Source organism: Lutra lutra, chromosome 14, assembly GCF_902655055.1.
Source record: "Lutra lutra chromosome 14, mLutLut1.2, whole genome shotgun sequence".
Taxonomy (NCBI): domain Eukaryota; kingdom Metazoa; phylum Chordata; class Mammalia; order Carnivora; family Mustelidae; genus Lutra; species Lutra lutra.
Window position 1 is genome coordinate 48,632,906 of NC_062291.1, and position 20,878 is coordinate 48,653,783.

The 20,878-nt window shown below is 40.2% G+C and overlaps 1 protein-coding gene across 4 annotated transcripts in view; it reads right to left on the reverse strand.

Moving 5' to 3' along the window:
* The window catches only part of ERCC6 (ERCC excision repair 6, chromatin remodeling factor), a 71,878-nt gene that overhangs the window by 36,553 nt on the left and 14,447 nt on the right, over nucleotides 1-20,878 (reverse strand). For 3 of the 4 annotated variants that reach the window (XM_047702178.1, XM_047702176.1, XM_047702179.1), the window contains exons 6-7: nucleotides 7,733-7,858; nucleotides 2,473-2,631 (exon numbers count right to left, since the gene is read on the reverse strand). In XM_047702178.1, coding sequence (XP_047558134.1) covers nucleotides 2,473-2,631; nucleotides 7,733-7,858 — 285 coding nt within the window. The remainder of the gene's footprint in view (nucleotides 1-2,472; nucleotides 2,632-7,732; nucleotides 7,859-20,878) is intronic. The other variant, XM_047702180.1, reaches the window with a different exon arrangement.

A 20,878-nucleotide genomic window follows, 5' to 3' on the forward strand; every position in this document is an offset into this window, starting at 1 on the left:
ATTCTGTCTGCCTGTGCTCGCTCGCTCTCCTCTCTCTCTGACAAATAAATAAAATCTTAAAAAAAAAAAAACAAAAAACACATGCAAAACACATTAAAAAACAAAACCAAAAAAACTTCTTTAAAGTGAAGTTTCTTCTTGGTATCCCAGAGACTTAAACCGTTTCAATGATCACGGACCACAAAATGCAACACAAGTTAGGGCCCCAAGTCTAAAGCTCACGGGCGTTCAGAGAAACGTAAAGAGCCAAAATGAACCGCGTCAGCCCACTGAGAACTTCATTTGACTGTTCATCTATTTTTCTTTAGGACATAAACACAGACAAGAACTCCAGGTTCATCTAGTTGCAGAGGTGGACAGGTTATAAAATTGTGAGAAAACTGTGATTACAAAATGTGCTCTGGCACACGGACGTGGAGGGGACCAAGCTCCCCCAGCACACCTCCATTCATAAAGAACCTGATTGTTTGGCTGACACATACTGCATTCTGGGAAGCCACTTCTACCAGTACTATTTTAATAAAGACAATCTGGGCTATTGTCCAACATGCCCCACTATTTCATTATGGAAAAGAGGATATGAGCATTGATGGTTAATTGATTACAGCTGCTGCTCATTATTAGCCCTGCCTTCACTCCTAGTAGGATTGCCACCACTCTGGAGAGCATGTTTTAATTTTTAGATCAAAACTACACTGCAGGGATGACTTGAGTTTTCGTAGGCCCACAGTAATAGACTCTGCACAAGTTTCATGATAATAGGAAGGGAAGGAAAGATAAGAGATGGGAAATAAGAAAATCCCAGAAATCATTTAAGGAAAGAAAGACAGTCCTAGAAACCATCTGGGGCAGCCTGGGGCATTCCAGTTATCCAAAAAGAAAACAAAGAAACAAACAAACAAAAAATAGCCAGGTAGAGATGCAGAGCCAAGCCAATCAAAGAGCTTATGTAGAACAGAGAAAGCACTTTTTAAAATCCTAAACTAAGGACATTCATAGATAAGAAAACACTAAATGCTCATTTTCAGCTCCGACTTTTCCCTTGGGCTGGGCTGTTTTCACAGTTCCAAACAAAATATGCAGTAGAATTCTAATATTTGAAGGAAAACCTCTGCTTCAATACAACTTCCATGTAATAACAAAAAATACGGTATTTTAAAAAGCTTCAAATGCTTTTTTCCCTTTCCTACATCATGTAAAATATTCCCAAAATAGTCTAGAACTTTAAATACTCATGAGAATTGTGATCTTTTAAATTAATGGAAAAGTAAGGAATAAAAACAGAGCACTACTGAAGATCAAAAAAGAAAAAAAATTCTATACTCAATAGTTTATGGTTTGCATTTGGCTCCATACTAAACATTTCTCTGGAGCTAAACCCATGTTACAGGACAGTCACTTTCTGCGGTTGCTGACTTCAGGCACAGCACACTGTTAAAGGTATCTCCAAACCCTATATTGTATTTGAGGTTGCTACAACATAAGCCATCTCGTAAATACACTGCTGTTATTCATTAGATAAACCTACTGGAATCCAAGGAGCTCTCAGATTATCTGGGTTCAAGATTAAATAACCTATATAATTCACCTCATATTAGTTTTACCAATGCTGACTTACATAAAGCCGATTTACAGCTTCAGTATGGAAATAAATGCTCACTGTACTTCACGATAAAATAGTTCAGTCCCAACATACTGAACTTACACAATCTAAATGCTGATTCTTTCTGAATATCACAGCTTTAATAATTCAACTAAATTCCTAAAGAGAACAAAGATCACAATCTAAACAATTTTCCATCATTTTAGGCAATCATTTAGGCTCTGGCTTTAGGGTTGATATAAAATTCTGGAAGACTGGAGAGGGAGAGAGAAGCATAGCGAGCAGACAATTTCATGTTACCAAAAAAAAAAAAAAAAAAAAGAGCCACTACCACTATCTATAAATGCTATCACACATAATGATTATAAAAGAAATTCAGGAGAATGGCTTCTCCAGAGCTCCAACTTTCCCCAGGAAGAGACTTTGTACTTACTGTAATGCTTACCTGGTCTCCTGCCAGAACAAATATTTTAATGTAAAATTTAATAAATGGAACTAAAGGTATTATGCCCAATTTAAAATTCCATATTGTGTAAACTATCGATATTAACATAATTGAGTTTGTAAACAATCCATTTGTAGAAGCTAACCTTAGACACTGTATTGACCCAAAATATCTAGTGGGGCTCATCTGCAAAATGAAGCATCAATGCCTGGAATTCATTAAAAGTGTTACATGTTTAATTTCTCCTGCCCTACAGCTCCATTGTCTCGTAAAAATTTTCCTTTGATGTCCCCCACTAAAAGAATTAAAGGAATATTGTAATTGAAATGTCATCAATAATTCACAAGACCCTCCTCCACAGCAATACATCTGATGAAATATTAATTGAGCTCCACAGACTGACAGTCTGCAGAGGAGCACTTGCCTGTAATTTGAACCACGAGTCCTGATCTTGCTGTAGCTCAGACCTGCCAAGAAGGCAATTATCTGAATGGTCTTGCCCAATCCCATTTCGTCTCCCAGAATTCCTCCTGCCTGCTGGCAGTGCAATTCCCACAGCCACCTAACACCTGTCTGCTGGTACCTACAACAACAAACACCAACAAGAAAGAGAAAATGGCAAATGGTGGATAATACAGATCATAACAGAAAGTACTCATGAATTAATCATTTGGCTAGGTTCTAGTACCAGTCAGAGAAACATGCCGGATGTGTGTTTTACATGAGTATTATATTTATAAGGTCATACATTTTTGATTACCTAGACATAAAATCACAAATTTTTCTTTATAGAACATGTTAACACATTTCTAATTAAACTGATAGATGGGGTAATTAGGGACTATTTCATTTCTTTTTCAACATTAGAAATAGCGTGGTAAACAAGCATAAGTTTATTATCTTTTATTCAGTATCTTTCCAGGAAAAATATCTCAAATATTTTTAGTTATATAAAGTTCCAACATTTTTTCTATGAAAAAGAAGCATTAAGTTTTCTATCTCAGCAGCATCAAGAAGCAAAAGACAGAACACAATTTACAGCCTATACTGTTGAAAAGTCACTTGACAATTATATTATCCTTTATAGGAAAAATTTAATTGAATTTTAAGGCCATAAACAAGTCTGAATAAAAGGGTTGCTCACAAAATTAGTATATGACAGATGATTCTCTCATATTATTAGCAGATGCAAAAAAAAAAACAGTTTAAAAACTCAACAATACAAAAAGTCTTTTTAATATTTTAAAGCAGAACTTGATTCAGGGGCTTTATCACAGATACAGAAAGAACAGAGCTATTAAAACTTTAAATAAGGAGTACAAGACAAAGAAAAATAGTATGTTCTCCTCTACAAACAAAGTTGGTATTTTCCTTTCTCCATCAATGGCATATTTAATCTATAATCAAAAAGTGAAGGTAAAAAAAGGAATAATGCAAGAAACATTTTGAGAATGAAGGCAAGACAATATCACAGAATGGTATGAAAATTATATGCCAAGTTTAAAAACAAATCTAAGGCAAAAAATATTTAAAAGACCATGAAATCTAAAGTCTTTTTTCTTCCAAAGAAAATATCAAGGCTGATGAGCTTCCCATCTTAAACACAGGTGGTTTTGTTGTTGGTTTACTGGCCTGATATTTGCTCCAGTCTGTGTGGTATGTCAACCTAAAATCTCACGTGAACCCTAGTCCTTGCTGCACTAGTTTTATTTCATCTCTTAATCATGTGTTATAATTAATTTCCCCCAGTAGTTTCCCCAGAATCAATTCCAAAAGTTTACCTCTAGCTGTTGCTATTACTATTATATAAGGAAAACTTTGTATAAGAATGTTGCTGCTCGGTGGGTTAAACCTCTATCTTTGGCTCAGGTCATGATCTCAGGGTCCTGGGATCGAGTCCCGCATTGGGCTCTCTGCTCAGCAGGTAGCCTGCTTCCTCCTCTCTCTCTGCCTGCTGCTCTGCCTACTTGTGATCTCTCTCTCTCTGTGCAAATAAATAAATAAAATCTTTAAATTAAAAAAAAAAAAGAATGTTGCTGATTATTAAGTTTGCTATTATATACCCTGACTATGCATCCTGAAGAAGAGAATTAAAATTCAAAACACAGTAAAGTCTAGTATGGATAAAAGATCACTAAATCGAGGAAGAAGTATAAGTTCTATTAACACATGGTACATAATCAGAGAATAATGGCTAACTAACTCCTTAAGAAGCCAACTGCTGGGGAAACAAAGAGCCACATGGTTTGGATAGAGCCTCAAAACCACCCTACATAAAGATAAGCAACCCATTTCACAGTTAGGATATGAAAGCAGACAGAGGTTAAGTAACCTGCCAAAGGTCACACTGTTAGGAAAAAATGAGCAAGCCAGAACTGAAATCCAGAGCCTCTCCTTCCAAAGTGTCTCTACTTTAGAGATAATCTTGACCAGCAGTTCTTGATGGGGAATTATTTTGCTCCCTGGGGGACATCGCACAATCCCTGGAGTCATTTTTGGTCGTTCAAACTGGTAAAGTACAATTGTTATCTAGTAGGTAGAGTCTAGAGATGCTGTTCAACATCCTACAATACAAAGAATAGTCCTCACAACAAAATAATTATTCTGTCCAAAATGTCAGCTGTGCTGAGGGTGAGAACGCCTGATCTGGACTAAAAGCTGATTGTGAACCACTACAGTAGACCAATCTCAGCTGTGGATAATGATATAGTGCAACAAACTGATGTATGATCAGAAGCACTTAATACTAGCTAACCAACCTCCTTTTACTGAAGTCGAGAACAACTATGGGATCAGCTCCTCCAGGCAGAGTAAGGACCAAAATCTCCCAGAGGTCATTCTAGTGTTCCACCACTACAGCACACTGCTTCCCCAACATGGGTCCAACACCTCTTTTTGTTTGGAGTCAATCAACTGAAGGTGGGGAAAATCCAGAGGAGCACTTGAGAAACCATGAAAGGAATAAAAACTAGCAACCTGCACAGTATCCCAAAGGGAGTTTAGGAGGGCTTTAAGACGGCTGCATCCTATGTGACCCAGGAGAGGCAATAATAGTGTGATGGGTGTCTCCTCCTCTACAAATGTCATCTCCAAGGGCATATGATTGTGTGTTTATGAAATGACTAACACTAAAGAAATGGTTTAAGGAAAATTATCTACTAAGCGGCCCTGTAAGTCACATCACTACACAGAAATTCCCAATAACTGGGGCATTGTACAAAGATGGCAAAGAGTGGCTCTTTCTTTCTACAATGGCCGTCAAACTGCATCAGCACACGGGCTGGCAGGTGTGTGTCACTGGAGGAGGAGGCGTTAGGGGGCCTGGGTTCTGGTTTTAGCAGTGCCACTGACTGACTTAGGTTTTGTTGCATTAATTTCCTAATAAATACTGTAAACAATGAAATGCAGGTTACAGAACACAGTTTTCAGAAAATTTGGAAAGCATATAAAAAAATTACTCCTTGTAAAGATTTTTTTACAAACTATTGTACAATAGTTAAAAAATGATGATACTCTGCTTCCCCCATGAGACTGAAGTACACAAAATAACCACAAATAATTGGTATATCTTGGCATTGTCACACTAACCCAAGATTGCATTTGCTAGTGTGGCTAAATGTAAGGTCAAAGATTGAAGTTTGTCATCTGATTGCTAAATTACACAGATGAATGCATTTGCTGGGCAAACTTTCAAAATAGAATTTTAAAAGTTAAACATGACCTTGCAGAAAATAGCACTTAAATGGATAATTGTACCTTCTGACTCCCTTGTGTACAACTATACCCTGTTAATTTAATTCCACAGAGTGCAATAAATACAGCAAAAAATATATCTATGGTTTAACATTAAACTGGCCTGGCTAAAACTTAATCATAAAAGAAAAATGGAAACTTATCAATCCTATTAATTTTTTTCATACCACGAAAGAAAAGGAACAGAAGTTTAATAACACTTATGAAATATTTAAAAACCCATTTTTGAGAAATAAACACAAAATAGTTTCCAGAAATGTGTAATTAAGACTAATTAAAACAAACTGACATGTATTTATATAAACATATATAAATACAACTATATAAACAATGTATTTATATGTATACACCTCTATATAAACTACATATTTATACAACTATATAAATATAACTACACTATAGAGTTAATAGTCAATATGCTGAATCCTATAGACTCTTAATAAGCGAAGTTTGGTTCTAATAACTGAAATTTCTTTGGCAGAAAATCTCACACTTATACAACAATGTACATTCAACTTGACTCTTGAGGATACATACCAACTTACTACACATGCGGAAGTATCCATCTTCATTAAATCAATTTAATTTATAATGTGAATATTCCTTTTGCTAGTACAACACTGATACTATTTGGACTGCTCCTTAACAAGCAATCACTTTAGAGATGATAAAAAGAATTGTCAATAAATGTTGTTTACATACCCTTCCATAATTAATTTTCATTGGGAAGAAGCAATAAACAAAGTAGCCACCTCTCTGGGCTACAAAATGATTTGTCTGCAAAAATTACTAGAGCGATTCAGATTTGAGCTTCTACGTAGGTCGGCTTCTGTCCCGTGATGGCAACCCCACCAAGATACTTCACATTTTTAGGATTTCAGCTTTCCTGTATATTTAGCGGGATAAACTAACTACTCCCAACTCCTTTTGCCCACCCTACCCTCACTGAGGTAAAAATTAAAACTATAATATAAGCCCTCTGAGGGGAAATATAAAAAGCATGTTATTTTTAAATAGACATCTTGCACGAGTTTAAGGCATGGCAGACAACCGAATCTATGAAGGAGAATAAACATAATCATCTCAAAGAAAGAAGTTAAACATCCTCCAGCCAATTACCAAGTGATGCTACGAAACGGAAAGTAGCTCTTTAATGGTTTAATTTCCTATATGCATGCATCAAGAAGTCTTCCTAAAGTATCTTGTTAAGTAAATCCCAGGAGTGATGAGACTGAAGCTGCGCCTCAGTATTTTCATTCATCATGGGCGACTGGCCCAGGCCACGCAGGCTAGCAGCATCTATCACACAGCTTCCAGTTATCTGGAACACTCGGCCCCACTTCACATATGAAATAGTCAGTTTCAAGTAACAACTTAATACTGAAGGTGTTTGCCTTGATCTTCTCTTTTGACATTAGAACAAAATCTACATAAAATATTTAGATGCACATTTGGTCAGCTCAAAAGTATTATACCCTTAGGTACAATATAAAACACTCAAACTACTCTCAATAGTTTTTATTTCTACATGGAAGAAAAAAAAAACACCCCAATATTGATTTTAACATACAGCTCTTCTGACTTAATTCATCTGACTTAAGAAATTAAGAGGTTTGGTCCCTTAGAATCACTAAGAACAAAAAAATACTTCAGTGTAGATGGCTTTTAAACGTGTTGCTTTAGCCGGCCGAGACAGGTCCACATAGACTCACCAGCTTCCAAACGTGCCCCATGCGCACTTTAGTCAATTTATTATCATCTACTTTTAATGAGCAGCACATGCTAAAATTTCATTTGACAGTATCTATATTTGCAATGAATTGCTGCAAGTACCTTAAGGGCCCATAGGTAACTACTGTGTCATATCTAAAATATCAATTTGTACACAATGGCTTGATGACAGATATAAAGGAAAGAACACAGGCACATACTTAAAAAGCTTTTTGAACAGAAAACCCGGCATTTTAAAATCATCAAACTCTGCATCGCTCTCCTCAGAATCGTCTTCCAGCTTCAGAGACTTCTCTTTGTCCCGCAGCCTCAGCTTATTCCATCTCCTACCATGAAAATAAAAATCATATTTCCATTACTTTGGTTACAAGACAGATTAAAATATAGTTCTAGATAATGCACAGGAAAAAGAAGGAAATTAGAATGGTCTTTTAGCTTTCTGCTACTGTCATTACCCGAAACACTGATAGTCAAAGAAAAAAAATTCTCTTTTCCTTCCTTCCTTTTCAACTCAATTCTTCTTTGAATTATTACATCTGCTTTAGAAATATTTCTGTAAGGTCCCATTTCATTATCAAAACTACTTGTGCCTCTTCTGACTTTACCCTGAGGGGAAATTTCTCTGCTACTTCCTAAGATATATGAATTTAATTCTAGAAAAGATTCAGTGAAAATTTCAATATAACTAAGTATCTCCAAAATGGCAATATAACAAAAAATAGATTTTATTTATCATTATTATTTCTGTGCTAAAGACATGATAGTCATAGCATAAAACAGCATAGTACCTTGAACATAAAGCAAATTTTGTGTCAAAATTGCTATATATCAGATTAACATACTGTTTACTTAATGGGGGGCATCACCAATATCAAAGGACTAATAAGTAAACAACTTAGAAAAAAATGTGTTCACTAAGCAAAATCTAAGTTATAAATTTAGTAATATGATGCTTTTCGGATATAAAATGAGAGTTTACATTTCATAGAGGTGATGCCATGCATGTATACCAGAAGAAACGTCTAAAGATCTGAAAGTCTTAATAAAGACACACTGAGGTTTTTGGGAAGATATAGTCATTTAAACAGACTAATTCTGCATCCAAATAACTACATAATGGACACCGGTGTCATCAGTTAATATGTGTGTGTGTGTGTTTGTGTGTGCTGTGTGTACAACTTACACACACACACACACACACAAACACACACACACACACAAACTCAAGAGCCTCACATTCCATTTACTTCCAAAATAAAAAGATGATCTTTCTCAGTATGCATGCAGCTCACAGTGTGAATTTCACAAAATGGTGGTAATGGAATAAAGCAATACAGATAAATGCCCTCAAGTAAAAACCTCACAGGAGGGGAATGAGAACAGCAACATGTATGAGAAGACATGTAACCACCACTGATTACACAAGAACACTAAGAGAATGTGTGGGGGAAGGTAAAATGAGAAAATGGAAGGATAGTGTCATACATGCTGCCTGGTTAGACCAATGGTGTTTTCCAGTATCAATGACCACACCAGCACAGAGGCCAAGTACAAGAGCAATAGGCAACCCGATCGGGGTAGCTGCCCAAGGACCTTAAAGCACGTCCTCCGATAGAGTCTTGCCTTGAGAATGTCAGCTCTTTACAGGAACAAAAGGAAGGGCTACCTGAGGTCTAACTGTAATCGATAAGGAAGAAGTCGCTGGTGATCTGCAGCTGCTTCTCAGGCTACTGAGAGTCCCTATAAATAAGCACTGTTGGTAATTTCCAGAGAAGAACAGCTAATGTAAGAGGCAGTACATAACCAAGCCTAAGAAAATAGCTGTCACATAACCATGAGATAGTTTCTTTGTATAAAATATTTAATGACCTTTCTGTGCTTAACTTCTAAAGGCAATCTCTTCCGCCCTTTTTTTTCCTCCTTAAAAATTATCTCCGTGCAACTGATGAAATGAAGTACCTCTTGGTGGCTATAACTGTCTTTACTATTCTTCTGAGTTTTGTATTATCTACAAATGGAGTTACGTGTGATGGTACACAGCCAGGTGGTCCTCAAACAGGGGCAGTCTGGCCATCCTCCCCACCCCCAGGGTAATCTGACCATGTCTGGAGACATGTGACGACAGTTGTGGGGAGGGGGACGCGCTACCAGCCTCCAGCAGGTGGAGGCCAGGGATGCTGCTAAACACCCTACAGTGTACAAGCCAGGCCTCCACAACAAAACGTTCTCTGCTCTCAGATGTCCATAGTGCCAAGGCTGAAAAACCCTGGTGTGTAAGTAGACCCGCTACTGAAACTTAGAAACCAAACTGACGTACATACATTTTCCTGGTGTATATATCTGGATTCTTGCTACCTTCTAACTGATTTAGTAAGCAAGCAATTTCACATAATAAGATATTCCTCAGTATCCAAACTCCTTACCATCAGAACTCAAAACCAAACATCTGCAAAACAAAAGATACTTGTATTTAGCAATTTTATGACTAATACAAAACTCAAAAGAATCACAAAATCACAAAAACTACCATTATCCGCTTAAAAATACTCCATTTTGCAATTACGCAAAGATGATTTTACAGGAAGAAAAAGAAAAACACCACAAGATACTGGTGTTAGAAGTTTGGCATAAAGTCAGTAAATATTTTGCATAAAGAGTATCACATATTAAACTCCATTGATAGATGATAGCTATTTCCTCAGACTCAGCCAGTAAGTCTTTGTGGCTGTTCAATTTCCCACTGCATCACTCTGAGTCAACAGGGTTTCAGCTTCCTCCTTCTCCTCCCTTCTAAAATCTTCAGGCATCATGTCACCACAGAACACAGCACCTAGGAAACCACATAAGCCACTGCAGAAATGATTGCATTCCAGGGCCTTCCGCTTCATAAAGATGAGAAGAAGCCGAACATTTATTCAGTCTGGCTAAAGGATGACTAAAGGTGGTAGGGAAAAATCATTATTGCCTACGAGCATCTGAACCACTGTGAAGACAAATCGCCCCAGTAGAATCATATACACATATTAGAGACAGAAAATACCAGGGTTATAAAACCACATGCACATGCGGCTCGGGCTAAGACATCCTTCTGTTATATAAAGCAGTAATTCCTCATGTGGCTTGTGGCCAAAACAGACGTCTGACCACCTAAACAACGCCCACCGAGGCAGTGCAGCACCGAGTGCCGACAGACTAGAAGGATGCCGTGGCCGACCAGGGAGGTGGAGGAGCGCCAGATTCATCTGAGCTGAGAGAAACAGATACCCTTCCCATCCAAGATGCCATCAAGGGTCTTGAAGTTGCTCTCTGTTGTATGCTTAACTGCTTGTCCTGCAGCCTGGCGGGCTGAGCAATCTGTCTGGCCAGCAGGTGTGAAGAGATCTCTGCGCTATGAATAAACTGGGTCTGACGCATGGCATCGGCACAAAACCGGCAAAGCCCGTACCCGGACGGTCTAGAATCAAGTCCTGACTGCTTCTTATCAGTTCTTTAACCCTCAGCAAGTCACTCAGCCTCTATGGCACCTACCTTTCCTCATGTGTGAGGAGGGGAGAACAATGGCATGTACTTCCCCAGATTTAGGGAGGATTAAATGAAGTGTCACATGAAAGCACTTAGCATGAGCCTAGACTGTAAATATTCAACGAATAAACACACTGTTCTGCATAATCACATCTGCTCACTGAAATCCTCACCCAAGCTCACACAGGACCCTCAGAGGCTGGTACTGTTACTCTGTTCCCGAGAAGAGAAGGAAGGGGAAGCAGTACGCGTACAATACAATCTGCCCGCAATAAATCAATGCACCATAAGGCTTGACAGAACGACCTGAACATGTACATTTGAGCAAAAACCATGCTTATGAATCAAATGGATGCTCAGAAAATTGTTACGAATAATGTGATCACTGATCACTGTGAGTAAACACACCTTCCCCTGTTCCTGCTGGAACACCTCCATTTTAAAATTCTGTAGTAGGTGTGTAAACAGGGAGCTGTCATGAAGTATGGCTGCCTTCAAACTGACGGCAACAAAAAAACAGATACAGAAAGACTTAAAATTGGTTGGGGGTAGGTGAAGATTAAGATCTGGACCCCAGTGATTTAAAATCATAAAAATCAGATATGGTCCCAAAATGTCTAAATTCTGTTATTTCAACAAATAAGCTAGATAATGGATTTTAAAAGTGGAAGGGGACAGTCAATATTTACATTGTGGAAAAGAAAGAACAACTTCATATTTTCTATGCTCTCACTTAAAGACCTCCACACATGTCATCGTCACAGCTGCAGCCACATAAAAGCAAGTGGGCCCGGTGTTCCCTGGCAGCGTCTCTAACGTCACATGCCTGCCATCATCAGCCCGCTAGCAACTCCACTGGCAGCAACTTAGAAAAGAACCCAGCAATAAACATATACTTACAATTCCAATCAGATGCAGGCAGAGAAACTGCTCCCGGCTCGGCTACATTCATGCAAGAACGAGAACCTGGCCCAGGCTGTGGGGCCTGGGGCTGAGACCCCAATAACGATCTGTCAGAAGCAACTCAGACCTAGGGCCGGGCCGCCGGCAACAATAACCAGTTGAACCATACCAGGAACAACACTTCCTCCAGGTGCCACGCCACCTTGTCAATGGAACCTTAAGAATCCACCTGGCAGCTGGTTGCCACCATTTCAGCTTATTTTCAAAGGGAAATTTCCAGAATGCCAAGGATGTTCAAAATACCTAAGTGGGAAAACATAGCTAGCTGTCATTATGCCACTGCCTCGTGGTTTCCCTCCTTCCTGTGCCATCTGTATCTTGTACTGTCCCCAGCCTCCCTCTCACAAACACACACATACACACCTTCTATGGGGTCTTCAGAGCTCTGCTCAGGCAGTGCCTTCAGAGGAGGAAGCCTTCTCTGACCAGCCCGAGTTAGGTGACCTGTTCTCCAGGTTCTTCTCAACTCCTCGGAACCACGGACACACCTGGTGTTTCTAAACTAGAGCACTCACCAAGTGTTCAGCATCATTTGAAAACCATATCTATCTCCTCCAGTAGACTGGGAGCCACATGAGCCCAGAGACTGTTTTGGTCATTTTCATACCTCTAGAGACCAGTACAATGGTTCACCTTAACACAGATACTCAGTAAATGCTGCATGAATCAATGAATGAGGTTCAGAATTGGGCTGGAGATAAGGAAGATACCAGGGACAGAAGCATGGCTTGAGAATGGTGGAAGTAGGTCATTTAAAAATGGGTTCAAGAATGCTCCTGTTCTGTCTCATTTACAGCCTAGCTCCTTCTGCATTCCTCCTCTTTCCACACGTATGTTAAGGTACTACTCCAAGGTTAATCCACTGGACAAACATGGTAAGGTCCACAACAAAGAACAAGACATAGCAAGGACAAAATCAGAGAAATTCTCAATTTTATAAAAAAAAAAAAAAAAAGAACAAGAGAGGAAGCTCATTATATTGAGTAATAAAAATTTTTTAAGTTATTTTCAAGTCCTGAGTTCTGTTTTTTGGGTTTTCGAGCAGATTTACTTTGCAACAACACTGGTTTCTACACTCTAGTCCTTGGGAAGAATCAAGAACCCTGAGCTGGAGTCCAAGTTTCCCTAGGACAGGTGTAAAAGGGAGGGCAAAAGATTCAACTTTTTTTTTTTTTTTAAGATTTTATTTATTTATTTGACAGACAGATCACAAGAGTATGCAGAAAGGCAGGCAGAGAGACGGGGTGGGGGGGTGCGGAAAGTAGGCTCCCCACTGAGCAGAGAGCCGGATGTGGGGCTCGATCCCAGGACCCTGTGATCATTACCTGAGCCAAAGGCAGAGGCTTCAACCCACTGAGCCACCCAGATGCCCCTCAACTTTTTTTAATGAAAGAATTCATCTTCTGACAGAGGGGGTAAAACGTTTAACTAGCCCTAAACTACAGTGACATTACTAGAAAAGAAATAATGCTCTTGATGGTCCCACCTTCATCTTTTTCTTTACTCCACACATGTAATAGTCACAGCTGCAACCAAATAAAATGAGGTATGTTAGTCACTGGGGAGATTTTCTAACTCTGATAGCTTCTCAGACTTCAGTGGCAGCCACTGGAGGAGAACCCAGTAAAAAAAACCTCAGATTTCAGAGTCCCACTAAGAAGTGAAAACTAGATGTGGGCCAAGAGCTAAATTTCAGGTCTATAACTGGCAAGGGGAGATCTAAACTTTAGAAATATCATTCAGAGTCGCCTTGGTGGCTCAGTGGGTTAAAGCCTCTGCCTTCGGCTCGGGTCATGATCCCAGGGTCCTGAGATAGAGCCCCGAGCTGGGCTCACTGCTCAGCAGGGAGCCTGCTTCCGTTCCTCTCCCTCTCTGCCTGCCTCTCTGCCTGCTTGCGATCTCTGTCAAATAAATAAATAAAATCTTTAAAAAAAAAAGAAAGAAGTATCATTCAACATCATTGCATTTGTCTCCTCGGCCAAGAAAAGAGCCAGATAAGAGGTTCTCACAGCACTACATGATAATATATGTACTACACCCTTTGGAAACTACTTATTTTTTTACACTGCATACATGCCAGACCCCATCTCAAAATTAATTATTGGCAGGAGATTATAAAAAAAGGTAAAACTGAAACATTTTAGTTAATTATAGGTTAAATAGGAATAAAAAATAACAACCGTGAAAACACCTACTGCAATCTTGGGCAGGCAGAAGTCAGACATAGCCCCCAAGTCTAGAAGGCCCTCGTGCTAGTCCACCCAGGCCATCAGCCAAGAATAAGATTATCACAGACCGCTTGGGGAATGATATCCTGCTCATCTAGATCAGCAAGGAGTATGGAAATCAAGCCTCACAAGACACAACAGAATAATCCAGAACACCGACCTGAGAACAGAGAACACCATGAGGAACCCAAGTGTAAGCCTGACTTACACACTCTTAGAACTGACCAGCAGGCTAAAAAACTTGAAGAGTGCCCCCTGGGCAGAGGTCTAGTGCCCCCTAGTGCATTCAAAGGAGAAATAATTTTTTTACTTCTCCCCAAACTATGGATAATGTGCTCCTATTTGTACAGATATTTTATCACTAAGTGGACCTTATCGTGTTGCTAAAAAAAAAATGTGAAAGAGGTAAGAAAAGCCTGACATTAACAACACTTAAGTATTATAATAGGTAATGATCTGGCTATGCATACTAAACTGTAAACTGCCTTTTACTTTGGAAAGAGGACACCTTTTCGTATATATCAATATATATGGGCTCTTCTTCATGATTCTCACAGACTCTCTTACTGGCCTGAAGAAATCCTTGTAGTAAATGTTTTAGCTAGTGGGCATGCAAATAAGAATAGCTAGTACTTACTGAGTGCCTGATATATGCCCAATAGCTTAGACATATTATCTTTTACAATCCTCACACCACCCCTGAACAAAGTACTGTTACAATCCCCATTTTGCAGATGAAGAGATGTAGAAAATCTCACAGCTACTAGATAAGACTCTGGCATTTGATTCCATGGCCTGTAATTTCTAACCCCTATGTTCCATACCACCTCCTAAGTAACATTTACTGGCTCTGGACCAGCTGTGTTTTGGGAAATTACACATACAAACATCCATACCGTGTGTGTGTGTGTATGTGTATTTTTAATTTAGAGTCAGAAAACAAATATTAAGTCATAACAAGAATAGTTACCAATGTTCACTGTGTGCTGGGCACTGTTGTAAGCAATTTACCAGTATTAATTCATTTAATCCTTACAAACCCTATGAGGCAGATACTATTTTTAATCTCTTTTTCACAGTTGAAGTAGGCAGGGAAAGGGTGAAGTAGCCTGGCCAAGATCACCAACATGAAGATTCAAACCCAGATAATCGGCCCCCAGAGTCTGTACTCCTGTTACATATCTTGCCTCTCAAAAATATTTTTTCAAACTACCTCAAACCACTTCTTTTCTCATAGTGTGAGCTAAAGAATCAATACTCACCTCTTTAAGCACTATACAAGGAAAACAACTGTACAAGAGCAAACCAATTTCTAAAGCTTCAATTCAAATTTGTCTCAAAAGATGTCCTTCCCTACCTTAGTACTGCACAGAGCGAGTCAAAACTCATTCTTCACGGCACACCTGCCAACTCTATCAAGTAACACTGAAGTCAGCTTAGCAATTCCTTTCACTACAAATAACCTGGGCTGAACAAACTCACAGGATACATTTAATAAACAGACAAAATGGTGCCTATACCAACTCACAAAAGAGGCAAAATACACCGAACAATAAGAACTGTCAGTTATCAGTAGCTTCAGGTCATACAGTAATCAAATGAATGTGTCCGTTCCAAAGCTCCAAGGAAATTGAAATTCAAAAGTGACCTAACTGCTCTGCCTTCATCTTCACATTGCAAGGGCCACCAGGCTCAGAGTTTGGATCTGCACTGTGAGGAAAAAGCCACACACCGTATAGTTAAATCATTCTCAATATGGGGTGAAATTTCAATCTCGGGCTCATTCTCCACTATTGCAATATCCAAGAAAAAAATTCTACAACAGAAGCACAATGAGCACAATTTGATTTTTGAAAATATATTCAAGGCACCAAGCTGGGTATTTAATATTGTTTGCTTTTCTGTAGTGCGGTAGGTTTTCTATTTCAGACAGCTAAGAATCCCTTACAGATTAGTCTAATTTGCTAAATTGAGATACTCAGTGTTTTACTTTTCTTATCTGCCTTTTTATGGTCTATCTGGGTGGACTTAATTGGCACATGTGAGCAGATGAAATACCCTCAGTTAGGAGTCCAGATCTCACCGAGTAAATTAAGACTGATACACACAATTAGGCGCTGGAGCTGGGAATGAGAGGTGTGTGCAGAGCATGAAGCAGAATTAGTCTTCATTTGTGTCTCAGCTTCGTCATTTAAAAGAAGCCAAGATTCTCTCTGAGAAAACTCTGTAAGGTAGTCACTTTTTCTTCTCTCTTTAAAATACAGAATCCGGGGGGCGGGGGGGACACATGGGTTTATTTCCTGAGAAATTAACTCCCAGAAACTGATGATAAGAACAATCTTCAAATCATTAGGTTTCTTGATCAAAGTAGGTTTAGGTTTCTTGATCAAATTTAAACTTCTAATAAATTCAGATTTTAGAGAACAAATGATCTTTTTTTAAAAGTTACAAGCTTCTACAATGTAATGTGGCCTTCCTTCCCGAATGTGCTAAATCATCATCCAAGGCAAACAAAGATCCAATTAAAGAATAAATGAGACAATCGCAGCGCAAAGGGATCCAGCTCTGGGCAAAGAGAAGGCGGCTCTGGGAGGACAATAAGATGGAGACACGCAGCTAGGAGAGTGGTTCTGGGAGGCATGGCCTCCTAGGAACGGGACCCACAAAAAGTGTGGAGGTGGTCCCCATCAAGTGATGGCGGAATCCTGCTGCTGAAGCAATGCTCTTCTCAGTCCACTGTACTGACCAAGCCGATATAATCACTCCCGCCTGCCCCAATCCCCTTCAGAGTCCCTCCCCTTCCCCCAGGCTTCTCTATCTATGCTCTCTTCGGCAAATTATGTGAGCTTTCTGGGCTCAGGTCCCTAGTTCCTCGGGGTTGTGAGGATTAAACCAGTGAGCCCACTTGACATGAAGCACTGCCAAGTACTATGCATTCAGTGATGCTACCTATGTTGTTCTCAGAAAACCTCCTTCCATCCCCCACATGCCACCCTTGCTCAGGCCATCAAAGCCTCCAAATTTCCAAACCCAAGAGACTTTTTTCAACATTTATCCCACTTGGCTTGAACCCTGTAAGCATCTGAAAACGCTGACAGCCTCTCTCTTCTCAGTCTCTTTTTCTTCTTCTCTTCATGTATATACAGCCTAGAGGGGCCCAGTGCTCAAGAGGAAGGACAACAGAGATACTATTTACTCAGATGATTAAGCCTTGCAGTGTGAAGACACTGTGTAAGATTTACATAATGAATGGAGCCATTCAAAGTTAGTCACATAAGATAAAGTAAAATTTTAAAAAGGGGGGGCTGAAAAGAAAAATCTTTAAGGTTTAAAGACATTTTATTAAATGGATTAGAATCCAGTTATACCAACAGGCATCATGACTACAGACGCAGGTTATACAAGATATGACACAAATCCTATCCCCATCCACACCTTCTCTGTCAAGTCTTCTAGACTCCCTACAATCTCCCCAAGTCCCCATCCAAGCGACTTAGGTTTTTGGTTGTTTCCATCACAGGGAGGTGGAGGCAGATACTGATTATTGGCGCCACCTTGTGGTCATATCTAGATATCGCACATTCCACCCAGTCCCATAAACAGAAGGAAAATGTCATTCACACAACTCTGTCCTGGCTTCAAATCCCAGCTCTAGCTCTTAACAGTGAGATCACAGGCAAGTTGATCAACTTGAACAGGAAATGACCAAATGTTTGAACCTCTTACTATAACTTTAATAACTGAAAGATATGTATGCACAGGATCAAAGCCTGGAATGAAATGTAGACAACACAAAAAATAGAGATGTAAGTAGTTATTTCATCTTAATGTTATCATAAGTTCACTATTTAAAAAAAACAAGGAATCATCAGAAGTGCAAGGTGGGGAGTGTGGAAAGCCTTCAAACCATTCACAGGGAGCAACTCAAATCGGTTTCAGGCTGTGACCTCTGCAGCTTGGTCCCGAGGACCTGATAATCTGAGAAGACTTAGGCACCACCTACTCAAGAGTCTGGGAAATCTACTGCCACTCGCTGAGATGGCGGTGGAATGCGGGAGGGGGCAGATTTATTCCAGCAGCAATACCAAACTGACTCTGGGCTAGAGTAGGGGAAAAAAGCATTTTATTTTCAAACCCCAACATCCCTACCCACAGTTCTTTCCAAAAGCCTCAAAGGCTTCCTCAGTGGGAACACAGCAAGGGCCTGTAATGATGAGGAATGCCACCAACCTCACCTCAGAATCAGCGGGAGCTCAGTCAATGCACCCACGCAGTGCCCAGCTCCTCCCACTCCTGACCTGCAGCCTCAGACGCTCTAGGCTGAGTCCGGAAGATGCTTTCCAGGTGATTCTGAAGCATATGCTCTGATAGGAAGGAAATGATCTATTACGTACAGCAAGTAGCTGAATGAACTAACCTCAAAGTTTCCCTACAAGCCCTCCCCTATATAAACAAACTTGTGCAGGGTATATATAAAGGATTTTAGAGAAACAAATACAAACTGAATCTGCCAAAAGCCACAACCTCAAAAAGGAAAACAGTATATAAAATCTATTTATACACAACACATACTTCCCAAACTTGACAGTGCATCAAACTACCTAGAAAAGCTTTTAAATATTACTGCTTGGTAGCCCCACGCTAGCCTTCTTGAATCAGCACCTCCAACGGCAGGGCTCCCAGGTGATTTTGCAGATTCAGGCCACGGTGGGGGAACCTCTGCTTTAGTCTACACTCACTGCCAAGGAAATACAGCCCATCAGGTTAGCAACTTAAATAATAACGTCTGGCAAACAGAAACAGAAAGAAGAGCTTCAGGGTATGGGTTCAAGTCAAACACTAAACACTAGTCCTACTTGTGCCAGCAGGAGACAACGCGTATTTGGAAATGCGTCCTCTCACTCGGGATGGAACCTGACCTACAGCCCAAGCCTGACCCAAGCAGTGCTGACCGCTGCCAGAGAAGGAGGCCAGAGTTGGTGGCATTCTTTGTTTGTGCTGTATCTCAAGGTTGGCAAACAGCTGGCATGAAGGCTGCTGCTTCCCCCAGGCCCCCATGCCCACAGCAGAGACCACTAATGGACTGCGCCCAAGAAGAGCCCAAACAGGGTCTGTTTCCCCCCCGAACAGACTGCCACTACCCAAGATGGGAATTGTTCGGCAAGGCGAGGGCCTGTGCCTGGCCTGGCCTGCGGCGGATGGCTTAGAAGCCAGGCATCTGTGCACACCACGGCGACCACCCCACCAACCCAAATGAGAAATAATGTGCCTCCAAAGCAAACAAGGATTTTCCCTCTCAGTAACCTGCACCCTAACGTCTATTTCAAAATATCTGAACTACTCAATAGACAAGGCCCTGTGCTAGAATGAATCTCCTCCCCAAAATCTTCCCTGTCTGAATTCATTATTCCCTTCACACTGGGCCTACTGGTGCCTGTGTCCCCTAATAAAAGGTCACAAATTCCTTGCTGAAAACCCTAGTCCTGGTCCTACATCGTACATATGCATTCATGCAGCGAGAACAAGGAGGAAACAATGGGAGTTGCCTTCTATCTCATCTGGAAATCAATCAGGAACACTGAGGTAACAAGGACTGCTGATCTTTGATCATCTTGAGGAGAAAGGTGCACCTATGTCTGGTCTTCTAGGCCACCCTGACCTGTTCTGGCTGTACAGACTGGATGAGGTAAGTGACATGTAAGTGTTCACCAGGGACACCTAACGCTCAAACACTGAATGTGTGTCATTCCTATTATTTGGCTCCTGGAGCTCCCAGACCCTAGTTTTGTAAAGCAGCAATGTATTTTAAGAAAACCTGAACCTCACAACTAAAAGCAATACCCTAATAGATACTCTGCTGCTACAAAATGAAAATTAGAAAATCATGGATGTTTTCTAGGCTCTGCATACTAAGGACATGAGTAAGAACCAACAGAATATGTACTTCTAAGAACTAGCTCATCCATCCTGGTACATTACCAGAGGTATGAAAATCAGGGAACACCACTAAGGACACAGACAGCCTCCAAATGCAACTCAGTAAAGAGAGGCAGGATACAAATATGAAAAGGGAAAAATATATGGGCAGTTTAACACAATGGTTAACAGTTCCAAGACTGTTCTGAGGTCTTGGGCTAAGTCAGAGAAAGTAGAATCCTAAGTGCTATTATCCTATTCCAGAAAAGGTTAAGCTCTAGAGAAGGCTTGATAGGAAATTCCCACTTGGCAACAGCTAAAAACAATGATACATAGTTGGGAGTAAGCTAGAGCTACGGAAAGAACTCTGACGCTCGAGCTGAGAATTAAGGGGTTAAGATCTCCAGGAATGGGGGGCACCTGGGTGGCTCAGTGGGTTAAAGCCTCTGTTTTCAGCTCGGGTCATGATCCCAGGGTGCTGGGATCGAGCCCGGCATCGGGCTCTCTGCTCAGCGGGGAGCCTGCTTCCCCCCACCGCCCCGCTCTCTCTGCCCGCCTCTCTGCCTACTTGTGATCTCTGTCTGTCGAATAAATAAATAAAAAATCTCAAAAAAAAAAAAAAAAGATCTCTAGGAATGACTCACTTTCACTTCTAAGCACCACGATGCTCTAAATGAGCATTATAATTAACAGGGCTATAACCAATACAAGAAAGCA